General features: G+C 46.7%; 2 protein-coding genes across 6 annotated transcripts in view; one reads left to right on the top strand and one right to left on the bottom strand.

Annotated features, from left to right (window-relative positions):
- Positions 1-327: 327 nt before the first annotated feature.
- ACP2 (acid phosphatase 2, lysosomal) lies at positions 328-9,746 on the bottom strand. The gene is made up of 11 exons (XM_059849372.1): positions 9,540-9,746; positions 9,360-9,455; positions 9,197-9,283; positions 6,649-6,801; positions 6,212-6,310; positions 5,968-6,057; positions 3,577-3,709; positions 3,413-3,501; positions 2,692-2,798; positions 2,300-2,475; positions 328-2,217 (listed from the first exon to the last, which is right to left on the bottom strand). Exons 1-11 carry the CDS (start codon positions 9,633-9,635, stop codon positions 2,081-2,083), a joined length of 1,263 nt encoding a protein of 420 aa, XP_059705355.1. The 5' UTR covers positions 9,636-9,746; the 3' UTR covers positions 328-2,080.
- A 9-nt stretch (positions 9,747-9,755) lies between these two features.
- Positions 9,756-16,386, top strand: part of NR1H3 (nuclear receptor subfamily 1 group H member 3) — a 30,767-nt gene continuing 24,136 nt past the window's right edge. Inside the window, exon 1 of one of the 5 annotated variants that reach the window (XM_059849368.1) lies at positions 9,756-9,881. The gene's annotated coding sequence lies outside the window, so the exon portion shown is untranslated. Of the gene's footprint in view, positions 9,967-11,059; positions 11,185-11,497; positions 11,884-12,214; positions 12,237-16,386 lie in introns of those variants that run through there. The other 4 variants (XM_059849365.1, XM_059849367.1, XM_059849366.1 and 1 more) reach the window with 4 other exon arrangements.

Below are 16,386 nucleotides of genomic sequence, written 5' to 3'. Positions count from 1 at the left end.
TTCTTTGACAGAGTGGCTGCTTTGAGGATACTACTGAACTGCTTTTGCAGGGGAGAATTTTGAAACCTTTCTACAGGAGGGCTATGAGACATAGTGCTGGGTCTGCAGCAGACCCCTCCAAGTTGGACAGGATGCTTCATCAGCTCTATCCCTGAATAGCTGCTGCAGTCAAAACCAGTTTATGTCAAATCTCCCTGTGCGATGTGTGGGATTGTGAAACAGGGAATTTCTTTTGATGAGGGGGTATGCTGCAGTAAATTCTGTCTGCTTTCCAACACTGAGCACAGTGGTGCTAACCCTGTGAACTCCTAGAGAAGAGGAGTAGAGTTCAGTGAGAAATTGATTTTAATAATGAAATGTATTGGAACAAGTACAGAAAGTCATTCACAGTCAAAATGTCTAAATCATCATAAAAACATTTTCTGTGTATGTGCAAAATTTGGTGCCTTTAAAAATAACAGGTCTGGTCCTCTTAAATGCACTTTCTATTACCTCTTTCTTGTGCCTGTTCTCACAGGCAGTAGTTTTTTCTTTATGACTGTCTTGCTGTGCAGGAGACCTAGTCTGTATCTTCAGAGGACAAAAAGGTGAGGAAGATGCTGAGAACAGCAAGCTGCTTCTGCTGATTTAGGGTTCCCATGCTGGCAGATGCTGATTACGGTGTGGAGAAAAGTCCCCATGGTACTCCTTAGGGGGAACAAAAGGAAATGTTTGTAACCTAAGAACTGGCTTCTGCATCCAAGAGGGGAAGGGAACTGCACCAGAAAGGGAAGTAAAAGTAGGAAGTGAATGTGCAGTTTCACCACGTGAGGAGCCTGTGCTTCTGGTGCCTGCTGTAGTCTCTCATTTTCTGCCAAAAACTACAAGGCAGGTAGTGAGCAATTGGTGTGAAGGTCTCTGCAGCAACTGCAGTGTGTAGACAGGCCAGGCTGGAGAAAGAATCACACTTTGGACAAAATGCCCAAGTGTGTCCAAAAAAGGAATCCACAGTCACCTGCCAACTCTGATCCTTAATGTTTGTTGTGCATCCAGTAGGAAAGAGAGGAAGAAAAACTATTGAACTTGGCATTTAATCTAGCCTTAGGTAAACAGCTCTGCTACATCTCTTAATTACAGCATAAAAACATTCTGCTAGTAAAGCATATTCCTTGGGCTGAAATCTGGACTACCTGGAGTACTAGATACTCCCTTTAATAGGTCCTTGAAGTTCAGATGTGGGAAGTAAAATTTAAACTTGGGATCTTTAGACAGAAACCAAGTTTCTTATCTCGAGGGACTTTCCTTTCTAGAGCCAACGTTGCACAAGAAATTGAGTGTGGGTTTGCTTCAGTCACAGGAATTGCTCTCTCTTATGAGAGAGCTTTTTTGGGTTTACTCTGATTCTACTCTGAGCCAAATCCTAGAATTGATTGAAAACTGCTAGGTTTTCAGGCTTGTCCTGATTTCAGTACAGTCCTCTCTTGACCCACAATGTGAAGAGGGGAAAAAACCCAGTTGCCAGCAGTAACTACTTGACAGCAACCTCAATAAACACTTTACATTTCTCCCATCATCTGCAGCAGTTCCCTCTGCATGGACAGTAGATGAGTCTTGGTGCATTGTTGGTGAGCTGCACCCCCAGCTCAAGTCCAGCCTTTCTACCATCAGCAGCCCTATGGTGTGAGGGAAAAGCACTCAAAGTGGGTTGACTCTGAAGAGAAATGCAACTGAATGTGGCAGCTGCTGCAGGCCCAAGCTTCTCTGCCACAGTCGTGGTGAGTGGTAATGTTTACAGTCACTTGAAAGGAGGAAAACTTGAAACTGGCCATGTTGGGAATCCCGACTGGGTGAACTGTATGAGGACCAGAGCACCACACAGTATATTGGCTTCAAAGTTAAGGTGTCGTTTCCTTAGAGTAGCTCAGTTCTTTTTCTCATTTCTAAAGGATATCACCTTTAGAAAGTATTCAGAAATAGAGTCCAGTTCTGTTCTTGGAAGTAAAGGCCAAAATAGAAGACTGCTGAATAACTGAAGGTGCCCAATCATCCTTAGGGGCAACACAGCTCCTTCCTACTGCCTGGGAAGGAGTTGAAGCAACTGTCAGGCCTGCTCTTCTCCTTCATTGGAAACGTGCCGATAGCCAGGGGGCTGAGACTGTATGCGAAAGAGTACAGTCAGGAGGAGAATAATGAGGAGAAGGAGAATGGATCCACACACAGCCAAACCCACAAAGAGTTCTGTAATGGAGAAAATAAGTGGTCAGCATGGTATCATCCAGACTTTCCCCTTCTGCCACACTCTGGTCAAGCCTAGGCTCACCTGTGTCATGCATGCTGCTTGATACCTTGCATTCTTGCTCCCAGTCCTGGGGAACAACAGGATCTGTGAGTTCCAAGAATCTTTGCAATGGGCATTTATGCTGACAGCCAGGGATTGTCAGTGGGAAGGGTTCCTTCCCACTCTCATTCCGGTAAAACATCTCCACAGAGAAGTTACTGAAAACAAAACAGAGCAAGGTGGTCTTTTTCCTCTAGTTGAAGTCATCCCTTCCCAAAAACTAAGTGTGCACACCCTTTCCTTTATTCTGGTGATAAGTTTTCCTCATGAGTCTTCCACTAGGAGCAAGACTGCATGCCCCAGGAGTGGAGCCTAGCCTAGGTGTCTAACCCTCGAGGTGAAATCACAGCAGACTTCTTTACTGCAGCCCTCACCCATCATCCTCTTGGTACAGTTCAAATAAATGACATGAGGCGTATGGTGCTTGAATCTTGTTGTAGACATCTAGAGCCATCTGCAGTGCCACAAGTGTGGTGTCATGCTGAGAAAGAGGGAAAAAAACCAAATCAGTCACCCTTAGGGATGTGGCAAGGCAGCTCAGACCATAGCACTAATGGACAAGGCAGTGCCGAGGGGACGTCACCTTTGTAAACTTCCATCTGGAAAATGGGAGAGGAACTCTTCTGCTAGAACAGTGGTCTGTGATGGTGCCAGAGAAGGGGGGGGAAGTGAAACATCCATAAATATACTGCACTGTTTTTCTGAGAATTAATCTCTAGAGAGCAATTTGGAAGAAATGCTTGGCTTTCCAGGCAGTAGGCTGCTGGAAAGGGGAGACAACTGTATCCACACTTCTGAAACATCATATTTGAGTAGCATCAACCCATCTAGCAAATAAATAGTGGCTTCCTAAAGTCTGCCAGTCTTGTTCATAAGCCTGAGCTAACAGGAATAAGGACACATTGGGAATTTTCCTCAGGGATCCCAGAACAATGATGCCAGATACTGTATCTCCCACCCAGTCAGAGGCAAAGATGCATGTCCTGATCACTGCACGGGCTGTAGGGAAGCTAGAAAGGGTTAAAGCTACCACCAAACCCCAATCCCCTGTAGGCAGGAGGAGGTGGCTAAAAGCCAGCCCCAGCTCTAACTTACCGCTGAATAGGCTAGTAGTTTTAGGTTCTGATGGGCAGAAGCATTTGCTGCTTTGGTTAGATTTTTCCTTATGTGATCCAGCAGGACCCCTGAGGAAAGGGAACAGCTGGTAAGAGGCAAAAGCCAGACAGAGCAGCACAAGGCTCCCTCCCTGATGCACTCACCGCCTTGCAGACGAGCTTTTTCTACCCGATTGTGGATCCCAAACAGAAATTCAAAACCAAAGTCTTTTAGTTCCTTCAACTGAGTCATGACTTCTGGAGTCACCCATCCAGGCAAATCCATTTTGTGTGCTTGCTAAAAAGAGAAACAGAATATTCATGTGCAGGTAGCACAGGTCACAGATTGTTTAAACAGAGAAGGGGAGGATGTCTGGAGACCTGCCCATACTGCTGCTGCTTTCTACACTATTTTAAATATGCAATATGCCCCTTTCCTATTTGTGCTTCTGATCTCACACTGCTATGCTGGATACAAAGAATATATGTGGGTTTTGATGTTGTTCCAGAAAATAGTAATGAGAAGAATAAAGATTGCAACTTAGGAGCTACATTTCTGTGAAAGCACAGCTGGAATGCAAGGTTATGTTGTAATTGATACAATAATCCCAGGGCATTAACTTTACACGTGGCTAATTCTGCCCTGCAGATGGCATGTGGTCAAAGAAAAAAAAAACAGATAAGCGAGTGAACACAAACTCAGGGTTTCTGGTGTACCTGCACCTGTTTCCCTGGAGGCTCTGAGGGCCACTGAAAGACACTAGACAAAGTTAGCAAGTGCTCTGTGGACAGAGAAGTGGGATGCACCACTGACAAAGCCACGTACTCAAACCCAGGAGCCCAAGAACTGGGAACCAAGAGAAGAACTTGCTTTGCAGCCAACCACTGCATGAAAGGATTAGTTATAATGGCAGAGAAACAGCAGTTGTGGTTTTCCAGCATTACTGAGAACAATTTTCTTTGCCACATCCCATTCGACTTCCAGAAGTTAAGGCTGAATATCCTTAAGGGCCCATTCTGTCTGAGTGGTTCAGAGAAATTCCATCAGCAGCTTAGATATATAGTTAGTTCTTCATTAATTTACAAAGAGAATAGCCGGTAAGTTCAGCTATTTCTTGGACTTTTTTATTGTCTCCATCTAGATAGCAGAATGACTGTACTGGCTCAGGTGAGAAAAACAATCTTCTTCAGGGCACTTTTTGCATGACTTACTAAAAAGGAGGAAGACCAAAGAAGCTGAAGAGACCAATCAGCCTGAGGGTACAGTTCTGAGTGTGAAACACTCTTTCCTTAACAACATTCTGGTTTTGCTTTGGGACTGTGGGCTGTTCTCCAAGTTCTTGGGGATTGTAGTAGTTGTCAGCTCGCCTTCCAGGCCCAATCTGCAAGCTCATTAAGTGACTCTTGAAAATGAAGATCTGAAATTCTTGATCTCTCTGACCAAAGGATATTTTTTTACCAATAGAAGTTGATTCACTGTGATTGTTACAAGACAATAATGAAATGAGGTTTGTGATACAAAGGGCAGATTCACATAGTACAATGCAGCTTTGGACTGGAATATTCTCAGCCTGTAGCAACCCAAGCTGCTACTTTACATAGAAAAGTGCAATTCCCTGCTCATTTATCTTTTACACCCCCAAAATAGTGCACACCACTGTAAACCACTGCCAGTGAGCAAAGCAGTCTTGCACACTCAAAGAATTAGTGTGACAGAGTGTCAGAATGCTTTGGTTGTGTCCATAATTCAACAATTCACTAGTCTGACATGAAAGATCACACTGTACAGTTATACATCGAGAAACTTGTGTGTAACAACTTGAGGTATCCTAGATATGTGACCTTTAGTTTAGCATTACCACAGCACAGCTAACCCAATTTCTGATTTTGTTTAAATCTTCCTGAGATGTGCTTTTAACAGAAATCAATTCAAATACAGAGTTTGGTGCCCCCATCCCAAATGGTAAAGGGTAACATCTGCCTCTAGAGTCTTTTTCTGACAAAGGAAAATATGTCACAAACAGGTGTGAGTGAACCCCACTTAACTTAGGATAGCATTATTTTCTTTTAGATATGGCATTATCATAAGCACAGAAAGAAAAGTGATTGATTTAAAGAACCAGAGAGGTAGAGGTAGCACCAGGAGTAGTCCTAATTAAGGTCCTAACTTAAATAATAAATTTAATGTTTCTTCAGTTTGCAGAGATCTCATTTCCCGTATTGGACTTAGGCTTATCAACAGACAAGCTAAAGATTTCAGATTGCAGTCATTTTCTTGTGACTTTCAAGAGATACATATTATGCAGGTGGGACTTTTTCTGACTCTGACATGATATATATCTGAGCTACAGAGTGGGAGGTTATAGGGTGCAAAAATAGGTAATTCTTGGCACATGCCTCTACTGAGTGGGAACTGTTATTATTCTGAAATTAGAACATTACTTCTAATTGTAGGGTGAAAAGTTGTTTCATGGGATTTTGTAAAATAATTGCCACCAAATCCAGTGAATCCTAAAGACCAGATTCCAGTGGGTATAAGATGATGGCCAGACTTACTTCACAGAACAGTGTGTCATACACACTCCATATACTCTCGAGAGAAATATCCCGGATCCCAGTCTCCTTTGCCACCATCGCCAGGAATTGCTGTAGGTTGGAGAAAAGAGAAAGGTCTTCAATTTTCTAATCTCATATTGTATTATATGCACTGGTATCCCTTCCCTTTTCTCAGAGCTCTGATTATACGAAGGTGATAACGACAAGCCTAGAACCACCTTATCTCATGTAAACAATCACTTACCCAATTCTCTTTGGTCTTATTTATGTATTCTGCTGAGTGCCGTGTTTCAGTCTGTAGCTGTTCATATCGTGGACAAGGGGTCAAAGGGAACTTCAGTAGCTGGGCAGAGACAAGAGCAGCTAGATCACCAAGAATGCTGGAGAACAGAATTTGCAGTAAACATGCACAACTGTAATGAAACGCTGACTGCATCTGTAAACAGCCTCAAGTACTGCCTGCTGACTTACTCCAGATCATGTGTGGTCTGCTCAGGTGTTGCACCTGACATGTTGGGTGAACCCAGCCCCTCAATTCTCTCATCTTTTTCTGAAAATACAAAAACCTCTGCAAGGTAGGTCCCAAGAGAAGTTCAAGACAATCTGAATCAAGACTATAGCAAATATTTTTGGACACTACACTACTTGAGTAGTCAATACATGTCTTTGAGATGAACTTACCCTTTCGTCAGACTCAGGGACTGTGTGCACAGGGATAGGCTGCCAGGAAATGTTAGGGTTGAACATCTCTTGTTCTTCTGGGGGATAGAGGCCTGCCAGATTGGCCTCTGCGCTCATCAGTGTCCGATCACAGTCTGTGCTGCGGATGAAGATCTGCCAGGACAGGGACAGTGCACCATTATTAACGCTCCTGGAAGTGGTGATGCTCAGGCACAGGATGATGCACTTGCCCAGGAACACTGCCAAGTGCCCTGCAGCTGCTCATGGACAGCAGAGGAACAGGAGTCAGAGAGACCGAGCCTGCTGTTGTTGGCCTGCACAAAACTGTAAGGACACACACAAAGACAATCTGCAGTCTAATCCTGGAGCTGTCTGGTCTGGATCAATGGGATACCCAGGTGCAGTGTGCAGAGGTTAGAGACAGAAAGGAGTCTGAGTCTGAGGAAGGATCAGAGAAGAGGAAGACAAAGATGCAGAAAACTATGGGTACAGATAGGAAATGTGCTATATTTGCAGATCAGGACTGAGGCAAACTCCTGCATTCTGCAGGAGTCAGTTCTAGGAATGACTGACTGTGCTCAGGAAAAGAAATGGCTTCTTGAAGCATCAGTTTTTCCATCTGAGAAAAAAAGACAAGAGTGATCTGACTAACAGGAGAGTAAACAAAAATAGGGAGGGTTGGGATTTTATCTGATCATTGTGTACTCTTGGGATTAATGGGACAAGACTTAACCATTCTAGAGCTCAGAAGAGAGAGTTCTGAGCCAAAAAAAAGGAGAAATGAGAAAAATACAGCAATGTTCAGAAGGTCAACATGGCAAAAGTATTTAGTATTCTGGTATCTGTGTACTGAAAACAGTTAAGGGGAAACTAGAGAAACCAGTGATAAAACAAGAGGACCAACAGGAAATCATACAAGAATGTCCCAGGAAACAGCATGTTTGATCCAAAACAAGAACAAAAAGCCGGAAGAATGAAATATAATGTAAAGATAGTGATTTTTTTAAGTGTTAGGACAGAAACATAAAATAGATATACTCTGTATAATCTCTCTCATGTGAAGTGTACTTCAAAGACTTTACAGTCCCAACTAGTCTTTTCTCTGACATCAGTGTTTGCCTACTTTTACCTCTTAACAGTGGCTTGAAAAAACTGACCCTGTACTCTTTAGACAGGTTTGCTTTTATCCTTTGTAAGCTCTAAAGAAATGAGATATTTTAAAAGATAAGGACCTAATTATAGAAGTATCATAAAAACCCCAGGCAATTAAGCCCTGAGCATACATGCTTTCTTCAGCACCTTTTGCCAGGCTCCAGCTTGTCGCTGAGTCAGGTGACAGACGGTCATATGGTGTCACCCAAAGGCAACACTTCTTACAAGGGAGGTTGCTCAACTTGAGCAAGGGTTCAGGCTTGGTTAGCAGAACAGCTTCTGTTTGCACATCTTGGTTTGTTTTTCTTTCTCAAGCAAGAGAAGGAAAAGAGTTCCAACTCGCAGAAGGTGTATAAGAGTGAAGTATGTTTGGAAAGGAAATACTGAGGATAGTTAAAGGATCTGTGTTTGAGCCAATGCTGGAAGTTTTGTTGATGAAGTAAATGTCAAGTAGGGATGTAATCTGAACTGTGACAAGCTGGGTTCTTACTGGGAAGCCCTAGAAGGGGAGAAACAAGGAAAAGTGTATGGGGATTCTTAGTTTGCCCCATCAGTACAATCAGCTTAATTGAACTCAGATAAAATAACTGAAGTGGTGCAGAGCCTGTACTGGGACAAGGGCCCTTGGCTGCCTGCTGTCCATCTGAACCAGTCTCTCATCTGGACAGCTGTTCATGTTTCAATTGACTCAGTACCAGTTGATTATTAGCAGAGGTACTTGGGAGAATTTTTTCTTTCCTTACTTTTTTTAATCTTTTATAACTTTGTCTATGCTTAGTACATGGTTCCATGAGGGCTCTGTGACTTTTTTCCAAAAGAAACCTACCAGTTCTTCAAGAACTATTATAAAGTGTGAGGACATCCTAATGAGAGAGAGGGGAATGAATAGCTTTGGGCAACTGTCAATACTTTACAGTTGAAAGGAAATGAGAGGGTCATTGCTGGCCAGTAACTACTACTAATATCTACAGGCTCTGGTAAGATTGTACCTCAAGAGCACTGGGGAGGGCAGGGCCAACACGGGCTGCATTCTTGTGAGCTATTGTAACAGGAAAAAAAATCTCATAAGCTCGAGTAAGAAACAAATACCAGCTACAACAAATATTGCTGTTTAGTTCCCTGGACTTCAGAGTGGGTGGCTTCAATAGTCTCACAACTCTGGCTGCATTTGCCTTCGCAACCCGCGGCCAGACTCAGCACAGAGCCTGTGCTTGGGCCCTTCTTTTTCTTCTTGCAGTGGGAACGGGCTAAGGAACGAAAGTACTTGGAGACGAGTGCCGGCGCCGGCGTTTCGCTTCCCAAAAGAGCCACCCTCAGCCCTAGCCCGCGCGGCGGCCCGGGCCCACTGTGGGGCGGCCAAGCGCGCCGCTCCCCGAGCCGGAGGGCTGGCACTGACCTCCTGCCGCCGGTACGTGTCGCTGAGGAAGTCGCGGTAGCGCCGCCGCAGGGCCTGGCCCAGCTCCCACTGCTGCCGCATCCCCACCTGCAACGGCACCGGGCGTCACCGGCGGTCCGGACCCCGGCCCGGCTCCCGCCGCCCGCCCCGCCTCGCACCGCACCTGCGTGAGCTGCCCGAATCCCTGGGGCCAGGCGCTCTCCTGGTACGGGTCCCGCGGGAAGGCCTTGATGGGCGAGCGGTCTCCGTGCCGGTACACCTGCGGGCGGCACCGCGTCACCCCGGGCCGGCCCGGCCATCCCGGGCCGACCCGGCTCCCCCCGCGTCCCCCTGTCCCCCTCACCAGCGTCACGAAGCGGAGGCTGCGGGCCCGGGCGGGGGGCGGCTGCAGGCACAGCGCCAGGAGCAACAGGACGGCACCGCCCCGCCCGCCCGCCATGGCGCTCGCACACCGCCCGGAACCGAGCGCCGCCGGCCACCGGCCCGCGCGGACGGCGTTTCGCAGCGCACAGCCCCGGCCGCTCTCCCGGCGCTCAGCCCGCCCCCGAGGAGGAGGAACCCGGCGGCGGGACAGCCCCGCTCAGCCCCCTGAGCAGCCGCGTCGGGCCCGCCGGGCTGGCGGCGCTGAGTTCCGCTGTCAGCCCTGCGGAGGCTTCGCCCCGGGCTGCAGCCGCGGAGGCGCTCGGTAGGAGCGGCGGGAATGAGGGCGCAGCGGTGTCACCCCCGCCGCAGCTTCGCTCTCGGACACGAGGTTTCAGTGTTCTGACGCTGTGCGTGTGCTCCTGGGTAAACTCGTGGGCAGAAGTAGGGAAGGCGGCCTGGCGCGCACTGCCCGGCAGCCGTAGGTCGCTAATTGTCGCATCCCTCGGGTTAGCCTGAGGACGCCCGTGTGGAATGGAAAGCTGCTGCTGCTCCTGGTTCTTGGCAAAGAGGCTGCCCAGCGTTGGCAGGTTTTGCCCAGTTTTGGTTGTTCTTTACGAAACTTGGTCGAATTAGACGAGTGTGAGACGAAACCCGGCTTCTGCTGCCGCCTGTGCGTCCGCTGGATCGTTGGCCGAGGATCTCGTAGGTGCCGTGTAGAGGGAAAAATCATAGGCAGTTAAAGGAATTTAGTGCTACTTAGTGTTTGTCTGCACGCCGAAGTGCATAGAGGGCAGTGAATGAGGTTCTCAGCTTTCTCTTTTTTAAGGAAAGAAGGAAACATGGCTCTCGCGTTTGCAAAGAAGTCTTGGAGTCATGAAGCACAGCGGCTCATAACCCAGCTCTTTGGTACCTGTTTATTTGCTTAAAACTTTCCGTAGTTTGCAGCGTTAGAAAGTTGTGTGTAAGGTCTCAGTAAGGGTGCCAAATTGTTTGTGAAGCAGGCGCGTTATTTCAGGGCAGGGTTGGTTATTTCACGGGGCTCGGCTGGACGGAGTAACGTGTTTAATTTGCTCATGCTCGAATGCTTAGTGAATTTAAACTGAATTCTATTTCCTATCTCTAGGACAGCACGAAGCCATGTTCTTTTTTTTTACTCTGTTTACCGATACCGCACCACTGAGGAAGTTCTTGGCGAATGCGGGAAGCAAAAGGTTCTCTGCGGAGGGGGAACGCGCGCTGTTCCTGCAGCACCTGCTTTGGGATTGTTGTGTTGTTGCAGCTGGTTTTGCTCCGCTGCTGCGGGCTGAGCTGAGGGCCGGCAGGCGGTGAGGCCGGCGGGCGCGGCGCGGGTGGGGGCTCCGGGCCCCCGTGCTGTCCCACCGCCCGGGAATCACCCGCGCCCGGAGCCTTCGCGTCCCGCGGGACCCGGGGGGGCGGAGAGGGGCGGGCGCCGCCTGCACGTGACCCGGGCCCGCGTGACATCACGGCAGCTCCGCCGCGGCGCCGGGAAGAACGCCGGCAAGAGCGCCGGGAGCAGGGCCGGGCCGCCCCTCCCGCCCGCGGCTCGGGCACCTGCGCCACGGGGGGCGGCGGCCGCGCAGCGCCGGGAGCCGCGGCCTGCGCCGGTAACTTTTCGCGCTGGCTCTGGGGGCGGCGGCGTCTCCTCGCCGCCCGCGGGGCCGTGACTCACGGCGGGGGACGTGGACGCGCTGTCCCGCCCCGCGGCCTGCGCCGGCCCGAGCGCCGCAGCGTTCCCTGCGACCCGGAGCCGGAGGCGCAGCGCCGCCCGTCCGCGTCGTGCTGCCGGCCGGGCCTGGCCGGGCGGCGCTGGAAGGTGCTGGAAGGAAGAGGGACGGCGGCGGCCCATCCCGCTGAGGCACCCGTGGTCTGGCGGGGTGCGGGCCGGGCTGGCGGCGTCACCCGAGAGGGGCCCGGCGGACGGGAGGGAAGGGGTCACTCTCTCGGCCTGGGTTCGGAGCCCAGCGCCGGCCGTAATGCGCGGTGTCTGCCGGCGGGGACTGAGCGGTTGCGCTGTTGGAGAGAATCCCTTTGCTAAGGGGGTCGGAGGCGTCTGGGGAGCAGTGTCAGTTTCTCGTGGCTGTCAGTTTCTCGTGCATCTGAAGAGCCCCGGTCTCTGTCTCCTCTCTCCGGACGTGCTGTCAGGAGATGTTTACTTGCTTTGTGGTAACTTGTTAGCTTTCCTCTCTGCTCAACTTGAAGTTCTCTGTGTCATTCACCTGTTGCATCCTGTCAACCCAGGTCGTGAGTTTTCCAGGACAGAAACTTGTCTGTACGGCTGTTAGTTTGCATGGTGCTGTTAAAAGGTAACTTTGCTTACTTTGGTGGTTACTCTTCATTGTGCTGTTTCACTGACCCTTATGCTACTAAAGTCCACAGATCTGTCAAGACAGGATTTCGTTATGGGTTGGGAGCAAACCTTGGATCACTGGTGAAAGAGAAATGCTCTGTCTCCTGAAAATTCCTTCCCTTCTTTTATTTTTCCTAAAGGGACAGCTGGGTTCTTCCCTGCAAGGCTTTTTTTGAGGGAGTCTCCAACACTGAGTCACGTTTCTGACTAACAGTTTGGATCACTGTGTGTCAGACAGTTTCTGGCTATGACTGCAGGTTATGTTTGTCTGTAGGGAAGAGTCCTCTCGGATCTGCTTCATGTTCCAAGGTACATTGAGTTGATCTGCAGTTCCTGGCTGTCAGAGAGAGGGCTATACCTGAGGACAGACAAAAGAAAACAGAAAACCTGTTTTTTATTTCCTTTACTGAGTGGTGGACTTGATTTTTCACTTGAGTCTGAATCAAGACATAACCCCCTTGCTGAAATAGAAAAACATTCCTTATATTTTAGTTACGGAAATAAAAACTGTTTGAAAAGTTCAGCCAGTTGCTGTTGAGCTCTACCCTTCTATCATTTGGGTTGTGGAAAGAGGGCATTGGATATGGTACACATTGTGCAAGGACCAGGTGGAGATTGGCCTTGGTACACTTAGTTGTCACTGCACCTGCAGCATATTCGCCAGAAGACAGTGCTGCTGCAAGGCTTGTAAGGGCAGACAGGCTGTGTGGCTTACTGGTGTGACCCCTTCTTGGAATCTAGCACTTGCAGTGGTACTTCTTTCTCATGTATGAATATGCCCATGCATTCTTTTTCATACAGGAAGGCCAGCTTTTGCAGGAGAAAAAAAAGAGTGAAAATTTAACAGTTTTCTCCCAGACCCCCAAAATAAAAGATGGAGGAAATAAACCTAAACCACCCTGAGGGAGGATAGAAAATGGGTCATTGTGGAGCTGCATGGGAGTTCTGTAGCTGCCAGAGGAAAAGTTGCAGCTACTCGTGTTGTGAAGGGATGCAGGGAGAAGCACCACAGCAGGGACTATATTAATATAAATTGCCTAATCTAAAAAAATATGGACAGGAAACTTTATCACAGAATTAGTGTGTCCTGGCAGTGTGCCTGGGGTTGCTCTCGCTTGCTGTTTCCAGTTACTGCTGCTGCAGCTCCCTGTGCCTTGTCAGCATGTTTTCCTTACCAGCTGGCTGTGCAGGGAGGCAGGGGAGGCTGTGCAGGACAGGCGTGCAGCCATACAGATACAGAGCAGGAGTTTACTGCCTTGTCCCTGCCTTACACCTGCAGGAAGAGTCGTGTTTCCAGTGTGGTAAAGTGCATTTGATTGCTATGACTTTCTTTTCCTTTCTTTTGGATTAGTCCTCACAACTTGGCATGCTTGTTCTGAGGCAAACAGAAGGAATTTTGCTGTTGTTGAATGTCATCTCAAGTGGTGATATTCTCACATCTTATAAATATATCTCTTGTAGTTAGATCTGGCCTGTGATTGTATGGCTGTCAAGACCGACAGTTTTCAAAATTTCTAGTTTTGAATTTAAAAATCTTTATCTCTTGCTGGTTTTCAGAAGTTGTGATTCCATCTGTCTAAGGAAAAGTATAGAATATAATATGCCTTGCCTTGGGTGCATTGAAGGATGATCCTGCTTTCTGCTCTGGAAGCAGCTGCTGTGAAAGTCTCATTGTTGCAGATGTGTGGGTCTTTGCATGTTGAATAGGAAAGCTTATCAGATTGTTTGTCATTCTCCCTCTTTTCCCTCCCCCACCAAGTAATGAGATTCACACAACTGACAGCCCTGGAGAAAAGTCAGTCTTCCAGAACTGTCATAGGTGTTCCTGCCCATTGCTGTGGGGGTTGAACCTACTTGATTTTTCAGGTCCCTTCGAAACCATTTTATAATTCTATACAAAGATACCTTGTTTCATTGGGAGAGAATGTTCTGCTGATCTTCTGTAGGATGTGTTAACTTGTTTTCCTTACAGCATAATAACTCAGGAAGGCAGAGGCACATTCTCTTGTCTGTGGAAACTGTCTGGGTGTGAAGGAACTTCATCTTAGGAGGGAACTCAGGGGAATGCTTCCTTCTGATAGGTACAGGTCTGCATTAAGGCTTATAAACAGGTTGAATTGAGTCATTAGATCATACCTCTGCCAGTATATAAGTACTGTGTTTGACTTAACATTTTCATTGTAGTTACTTCATGTTTGAAAGATGTGTTTAATATTGTTAAATGAAAAGAGGCTGTCCATGTTCAGTCAGAATTTAAAAATATATCAGTTAGAAATGGTACAATGGCTTCCTTTAGCATTCCTGTGCAATTTTGTTCTGCGACTTCCTGTGACCAAATACTTTTTTTCCATATTTGGAACATAGACAAATTTCTTTCTTGTGTTCCCGCTGAAAGGGAGACACTCCTAAACCTAGTGTAACTTGTACTATTATATCTGGAGATCTCAAAACCAGATTTCCTGTAAAGCAAAATTACTTGCTTTATGGAATGTCAAAAAGAAAATGTTATGGTGATTTGCATAATTTTGGTGTAATATTATAAATCACTTTGAAGTATGCACTGTCAAATTCTTAACAATCTTATTTGAGGAGGACAAAGGTTGACTAAGGTAGTGCACAGAGGAGAGTAGAGCGTTACAGATCTTCCCAGTAGGTTTAAGGAGGGGGGAAAAAAAAGTTTATTTAGTGGGAAGTCGGTGAAGAAATGAAGAGAAAATGTTAGAGAATGAGAAATCTAATTCTTGTTTTGAGCGAAACTAGTGCCTATAAGGATTAAGTAGGAGAACTATCTTGTGGGATGTGAGAATTGAAGCAATTTAAAAGCCATGTTGCGGAGTCAGGTTATATTGTGTACTCATAGAAACCTCTCTGAGATGTAAGTAAGGTGTTAGGTGAGTATGAGACTGATTGCTAAAGCACATGACTGACAAGAGAGTAGGTGTCTCCTGGCATATAAGGCTTTCTAGTTTGTTTTAAGATTTAAAAAATATTGGCAAATATGCTCACAAAATTTCTTGAAACCAATCGGGTGTGGAAGTCATAGCCTCTCTCCCTCCAAGGTGTGGGGCAGTGTTGGCCCACTGGTCCTCCTGCAGGTATGAGGTAAACAAGGTCAGTTGGTTTAAATCAAGGCTTCCCACTTGCTGATAGAAATCATGATTAAAGTTATTGATTTAAATAATTCATTTAAAGTTTCTTTTGCATTTGGTCATTTCTTAAAAGGCAGCTTTAGTCTAATCAGTTAGGCTCATCTATTACTGCTTCTTGCCAAACAGGATGATATATGTATCTGCATACATCTATTTATGCTGTTATATCACAGTAAATGTTTACATTACAAAACGGCCAGTTGTAATTACTTGGTGAATTTCTTTTCCCATGACTTGTACAAAACTGCATTTGAATAAAAAGGTCAAATCAAATATGCTTTTTTTTATACTTATACTTTAATCACACAAATCATGCACTGGATACATAAGAGAAAATATCCTGGAGTGTGCTATTAAATAACTGATTCTATCAGGGTAATGTTATCTGTATTTAGCAGAACAAACTGGTTAGTTTTGGTAATTGTCTCCTTCCAGATCTTAGAATGAGCATAACTCATCGTTCCTTGTCTTGTTTTCATTTGGAGATTGTAAGAGAGGTAGCTTCCACCCATTTTATACTGCCTGCACCACCTTTGAGTGAACTGAACTAATTTAATAAGTGAATTGAAGAAACTAATCTCTACCTTTTTAAGAAAGAATTGTTTTGTACTGACTTTGCAGACTTGGTGACTTTCTCAAGTTTAGAGTTAGACTTTTTAAACATTCTCCACTAGCCATGTCCTGCTTGAATAGGGCCTGCATGTGTTTGTTTAAATGGTTGGTTTGGATTTCATCATAATTTGCCATTGACTTAGAAAATAAATTAACAAGTGTAATCTTGAAAACTGTGTGTAAAACCAATTCAAAGGAAAATGTTTGGAATGTAAGTATTCTCATCTAGAGCTCTTATGAAATGAGGGTGAACAGGTAGGCTTCTGTAACAGCTCTGTAGTATGTTTTGGTTGCCACGGACATACATGCAGAAATGTGCCAGCCCCCAAAGGACTCCACATGCCTTGCCAGAGATTTTTGCTGGAGGATTTCACAGCCAGAGATGCACATGTAGTGGCTTTTTGCACATCTGCCAGCAGAAGCTCACATAGAGCTTTGTGTGGGCACATGAACTTGCACTGGAACAGCCTTTGGGACTTGCTGTGGTGGTGCATGCCTTGACATGCAGGCACACATGCACACTCAGAGTCCTGTGGGCAGCCCTCAGCAGCGTGCATTGGCTTGCATGAGAGGTGCCACCGAGGCAGGGCAGCTCAGGCTCAGCCAGCTCCAAGCTTCAAGCGTAGGAGAAGCTGTCACCTGGCCTCAAAAAGCTACTTTGTGATTCTAGTCTTCTGATTGACTGTTCCCACTTTTGG

The sequence above is a fragment of the Haemorhous mexicanus genome, chromosome 6, assembly GCF_027477595.1.
Source record: "Haemorhous mexicanus isolate bHaeMex1 chromosome 6, bHaeMex1.pri, whole genome shotgun sequence".
NCBI lineage: Eukaryota > Metazoa > Chordata > Aves > Passeriformes > Fringillidae > Haemorhous > Haemorhous mexicanus.
The sequence above is the reverse complement of the archived record's forward strand: the minus strand, read 5'-3'. Positions and strand labels throughout refer to the sequence as shown.